The sequence below is a fragment of the Lemur catta genome, chromosome X (genome assembly GCF_020740605.2).
Source record: "Lemur catta isolate mLemCat1 chromosome X, mLemCat1.pri, whole genome shotgun sequence".
Lineage (NCBI taxonomy): Eukaryota > Metazoa > Chordata > Mammalia > Primates > Lemuridae > Lemur > Lemur catta.
The window spans coordinates 29819888-29825887 of record NC_059155.1 but is presented as its reverse complement, the minus strand read 5'-3'; the positions used below and the strand labels follow the sequence as shown (position 1 = coordinate 29825887).

General features: G+C 45.2%; 1 protein-coding gene across 2 annotated transcripts in view; it reads right to left on the bottom strand.

The window, feature by feature from the left end:
* Positions 1 to 2628: 2628 nt before the first annotated feature.
* OCRL (OCRL inositol polyphosphate-5-phosphatase) overlaps positions 2629 to 6000 on the bottom strand; it is a 47706-nt gene continuing 44334 nt past the window's right edge. For both annotated transcript variants that reach the window (XM_045537990.1, XM_045537991.1), the window contains 2 exons: positions 5280 to 5391; positions 2629 to 5079 (listed from right to left, as the gene is read on the bottom strand). In XM_045537990.1, coding sequence (XP_045393946.1) covers positions 4955 to 5079; positions 5280 to 5391 — 237 coding nt within the window. In that variant the 3' untranslated portion in view covers positions 2629 to 4954. The remainder of the gene's footprint in view (positions 5080 to 5279; positions 5392 to 6000) is intronic.

The window sequence follows — 6000 nt, the reverse complement described above, 5'->3', positions numbered from 1 at the left end:
AAGGGCAGCAGAAGAGGGGCCTGGGCCTGGAGGCCAACGGAGGGTTTGGGAGTAATTACACTCGCTGCCATTTATTTAGCACTTAGGCATCAGGCACTGTTCCAAGCCCTTTAAATGTATTAACTGATTTCATCCTCAGGATGGTATTATGAGGAAAGGTACTATCATTATTTTTAAGATGTGGATGGATACACCTTCAACATATACAATTTTTATTTGTCAATTACACCACAGTAAAACTGGGGGGAAAGATGTGGAAACCGAGGCACAAGGAGGTCACATAGCTAGGAAGTGGCAGAGCTGGGATTTGAACTCAGGCAGTCTGACCATTGGAGCCTATGGGAAGAACCACTACAGTTTCCTCCCTCCCCAGTCCCTGTGGAGCAGGTATATGAAGGGTCAGCAAGAGATGAAGAGGAAGATTGTGAAGCTGTACGTGGCAGGCCCACGGGCAGTCAGCCAGCGTGCTGTGCCAGGAAGCCCAGGAATGGGAGCAGAGAAAGTAAATGGGAAGGGCCAGGTGACTTAGGATTAGGTACAGCAAAGATGAGGGCCAACTATGTGTGTGAGAGAGAAAACAGCATGTGCAAAGGCCCTGAGGTAGGGAAGAGCTCAGCTCATTGGGCAGAGTAAAACAGTGACGGAGTATAGTGGCAGGGCTGGGGGCGGTTCTGGTAGGCAGGGCTCAGATCTTGGGTGCTTATTTAGAATTCAGACTCCTGTGCCCTATCTCAGACCTACTGAATCAGAATTTCTGGGGGTGGGGCCTAGGAACTTGCTTTTAACATTTCCAGGTGATTCTTCTGCACACTAAGATTTGAGACCCACAGACACAGGGCCTAGTGGGCCATGGGAAAGCTTAGGTTTTATTGTAAATGTACTGGGAAGTCACTGAAGGGCCAGCAACAGGGGAGTGATGAGATTGGGGTAATTAGGTCATGCTGCCTGCTGTGTGGAGACTGGATTGGAGGGCAGCAAAGTCAAAAATGAGAAGACCAGCTAGGAGGCTATCACAACCCTGTGGGAAAGGATGATGGTGGCCTAGAATAAAATTGGCAGTGGAGGTGATGAGAAGTAGATGCATGTGGAGCATGTGGTCAAGGTGGTCGGTAGGAAAGAGAGAAATCAAGGCTAATTGCTACATGCTTAGCCCAAGCAATTGGATGGATGGCATTGACATTCTCTGAGCTGACTGAAGACTGGTAGAGAATCTGGGTTAGGTGGCAGTAAAAGAACTAGGAGTAAAAGAACTCCAGTTTGGACACATGAAGCTCGGCATGCCTGTGAGACACATGAGGGGAGATGTCAGCTAACTAATTGGATATATTGGGCAGAAACTCTGAAGAGAGGTTATGAGCTGGAGATACAGCATTTGGAGTCAGGGGCATTGTAGTAACACATTGTGTTTAAAGCTACAGAAAGTGATGAGATGCTATGAAAGGAATTTGTGGACAAACAGAGAATTGTTTGAAAAAATGCCACTATGCCACATTGTGTCACTAACCTAAGTGACCTTAGGTGAGTCATTGTCCCCTCTGAGGCTTTCCCCACCCAAACAATGAGATTGGATTAAATCATCACTAAGGTTCTTTCTCTAACATTTCATGATTCCACTGTTGCAGTGTGTGGCTTTAGATCATTAGGCTACACCAAGAGCCAGTTCCTCAACTTGCCCTGCAATCAGAAAGGTCCTAATGGGTCTTCTATAACAGACGCCCAGCAGCCGGGGATGCCATTTCCTCTCTAACCTCTGGAAAAAATGGCCACTGTACCTGTATGCCACATTGCCAGCTTCTGGGTAAAAACTTTTGGGTGTCAGTCTCCATCTGCCGGGGGGAAAATCACTCTCAAAAAGAAACCCCTTCTTCTGCCAAGGCTTTGGGTGGGGCTAGAAAAACTGTTCATGACAACATTGAGTCAGCACATTCACCAGGGTCAAGCTCACAGTCGGAGGGAACTGGAAGAGGGCCTTGGTTGAGAAGAAACCTCCAGCTGAGGCCTGTTCAGTCTCAAGGGAACAAAATCAGAATTCATGAATTCATAATGGAGATCGGCAGGGGAAAAATGGAACCATGCTCAAATCAGGGTTTCCTCTTGAAGTGTTAGAGTTCAGATGAGAGCAAAAAAAGTAGTAAATTTATGGACTTCATCACCCCAAAAGGTAATGAAAGTTCAAAATTGGTTTTCAAGAGCTGCAAAATGGATTATGTGAAAACAGGCTCTTTGGGGGACATGTCTAAACTACTGAGGCTATGTCAGCAAGGACAACTGGGTCCTCCCCAAATGTGTATGTTAGTGTTTGTCACATTTCTGGGGCTGGAGGGATCACAGATCTGACCTAGTATGACATTTACATGCACTAAGAATCAACATCCTTTCCTCTAATGGAGTCATTTTGTTGCCTGAATCCTTAGGGTTAAAATGAGGGTATTTGGCTGGCCTCTGAAAATGTATAGCTTCTTTTCATCTCTGAGGGCAAATATACTGAGAAGTCTTATAAATGACATTTCCCTGTAAGACAGGTGATGACAGTATAGGCACAGTTGATGGGGACTGCAGCAAAGTCAAGTGGACCCAGTGGCATAAGCCCACCCTCCTCAGTTATTCCTCACTAAGATCACACTTCACTTTTTCACACAACATATATTTATTCAGAAAAAAAATTCGCAATAAATTATAATAAAAAAGATGACATGAAATACAGAATCCCACTAGCAGCTTTGCTTAGTGATCAAGACGTTTTTGGGAACTATAACAAATGATTACAGAAGAAGAATCAGAAAACAGCGAAAGGGAGACTAATGCAATGTCACCACATGGATTTGAACCATTTCTTCCCTAAAACAACAAGTGCAGAGTCCTTCCCTACCAGTTGGATCTGAAATCCTTACTTCAGAGGAGCTATGAAATAGTACCTTAGAGGACTTAGGAATTAGAGTTTGGGGTACTGGAATAGGCATGGTAGGGAAGCAGATTTCTTCCGTCTAGTCTATGTTTTGTCTCCCCCATCTAGAGATTGTCTAAAACTCTTGACCCTGTATACATCCCATGGTGAGCTGAAAAGATTGCGGCAGTAAACCAATGCAGTGCTTCGATCAGATGGAGAAAGAGCTGGGACACTGTACACATGCTGCACAGAGCCCCCACTAATCACACTCTTGATCACCCAAAGATCCCGGGTTGGCAACATACTAGAAAATGGGCCCAAGAAAGGCACTTCCCCGTGTTATGACCTTGCCCCAGTGTCTATCATCTGCCTCTTTTTGTGATCACTTTCTGGCCTAGTGGAGATGACAAAACTGTTCTGCTCTCAGTCTTCCATTAACTAAGTTCAACACCCAGCCCCTGACCTATCAGATCTTCAGCTATTTGGCACCAGTAATGTGACTCCTATTTCCCCAACTCCCCATCAGGAAAGGGTTTTGCCAGTATATTGCAGAATACGTACCTTCTTTTCGCTAAAGAACTCAACTCTCAAGAGACGGGGATTGGAGACTCATTTGGTAGCAGTGCCTTGGATACGGTAGAAGAGTCATGGAGTCAATGCTCGAGATTGTACACAGAGCTTGTGCATTCTGCTCCTTGCATCTGATGTTACCAGGCAAGAATGAGTCATTTCAGGGTGGTTTTAACTAAAGAAAACCAGGAGGAAGCCAACTGCATCAGGCAGTTCTGCAATCAGTGGCTGGTGGCTTTTTTGTCAACCATCATAGATTTTTTTTTTTAAAGGCTGTCCCACAGAGCTTGAATACATGAAAAGCTCAGAGGGTCATCTTGGGTGGGAAAGGTAAGGTACGCGGTTGGTCACACTGGTGAGTCTTTCGAACAGCACTGGGCACGGTGACCGGGAGCCAAGGGGATTCTCTAAACCCTTTTCTTGCAGGAGCTGGTGGTGGAGCCCAGAGTCAGCCCTGCTGAGGGAGGAGGTGACATCTGCCCCTTGGTACTTCAGAAGACCAGAGAAGGGGTTCTAAGGGTCATCCTTGTTACCCTTGCAGTGAGAAGGAGTGATAGCTCTAGACAGGCCTGAGGTGTACAGACCCCCTTTTATACAGTGGTGCAAGTGTTGTTCTGGATGTGGATTTCTAAGGAGGAGATGGGTCCCACAGACACCCAGGATTAGTCTTCATGTAAAATTTGAATGACAGGAAAGGGATAGTGGGATGCAGGACCTGTCAAACATGAATACTCTCACTCCTGAAATACTCAAAGTGCTTCCATTCTGATCATGATTCTCTCACATCAATGGGATGTCATCTCTAATAGTCCCTTAAGTTATGCTACTAAATGTGATCTGAGATAAGAGAATACGGTTCCACCCAGTATGGAGCCACAAAAAGGCCAATGTTACAGAGACATAAAGATGCCATTGTAGTAGAAATGCACAAACGCATGTATCGACCATATGTAGATGGTGAACTCACCGTTGAGCACACCCAAGGAGTCACTAGCCTCACTCAGACTTCATTCAAAGTGATAGAACGAGGGGAGCGGAGTGCAAAGAGTGATACGGGGAGGGGGTGAGTCAAAAGTGCGTATATGAAGGACTACAGACAAGTCTGAGCTACAGCAAGTAGTGCTTGTAGGCCTAGAATGGAACCATCTCAGAATCTAGGCCTAGGGTACCAAGGACAAACATGAAGATTGGGTAGGAGGGTAACAAACGCATCCCCAGGTAAAGGAGTGTAGATACAGATCTCTTTGCCTTATAAAGAGAAAACACAAAAACACCAAAATATGGTAACTTTGGCTTGGCAATGTAAATCTAAAAGTATTTTGCTGTGTAGGATATGGTAAAGGAGGGATTAGGAAACTCTCTTCCTTTTGCACTATAAACAGAACTTGAAATTCTGCAATAGACCCTTCCTGTGGTATGACTTTTTAAACCATTCTGAAATACTTGGAGCCCGAGATCTTCCACCTCTAGAATCTCGGAGTAGTAAGAGGAAAAACCTTAGTCTTCATCACTCCCAAGCAGAAAGCCCAGAAGAAACTGAATAGCACGCTGGCGGTCACTTGGAGTCTGTCTTGCCATAAAGTTGGGTGGAGGCCTTAGAAGAAGACTAGTGAAGAGAGTAGCTAGACAAAGAAAGAAAAGGGAAAACCTTTGTCAGACATAACCTAAGCAAAACCTCAGGGTTGGTGGTTAGGAGCCCTGGGGATGAGGACAGTAGGAGGGAAGTGACTGCCACGTGCCTGGACATCCAGTAATGTATACACTGCACACAGACTGTCCTTGACAAACAGCCCCATGCAGCCATTCTCATGGGCACTCTTACCAATCATGTTGGCACTGATGTTGTTGTATTCCGAGAATTTTAAGAGTTCTCGAAGGAACGCCATCAAGTAACGGAAAACATTTCTATGGCATCTTGGAAGCTGGGAAATCACCTGTTTTTAATAAAAGGGGTGGGCAGTAAGGAAAACAGGTGGCAGAAGGGAGTAAGAAGAACTTTATAGCTGCTATAAAAGTAGTTTATAATCCAACCCTTACAGGACCCCATTCATCTATCACTACCCTCTTTTGGGTAGTGACAAAATATCTGATCAACACACCACCTGCCAAATTAGTCATACTCTTTGGTTCCAGTCCACTCAGTGCCCAGGCCACGCAGTCATCACACATTCACATGCACACCCTGCCTCACAAGCAGGTTGGTGTTAATCTGTTCTCTTTCCATTTCCCCAGACAGGAAGCCATGGTATCTACCAAGGTGAATGGTTTTCCTTACAATGTCACTTAGCATGGATGGGGACCTCCTCCCAATACTCACTAGTCCGAGTCACAGGTAGTCTCAGCTGTTGTGTACCAAAATCATTTCAGGATTAAAAATACACACTGAGAAGAAAAAAGAAGAAAGGCTCCCAAGTGTCATCCACCCTTCCTGGTAATGTCAGCTGGAATTCCATGTACAATCAGCTTCACCACTTTTACCCTAGAGTAGAGGTATCCACCCTACTATGTTTTCTGTAAACAGAAATATGCTAACTGGGAAAAGG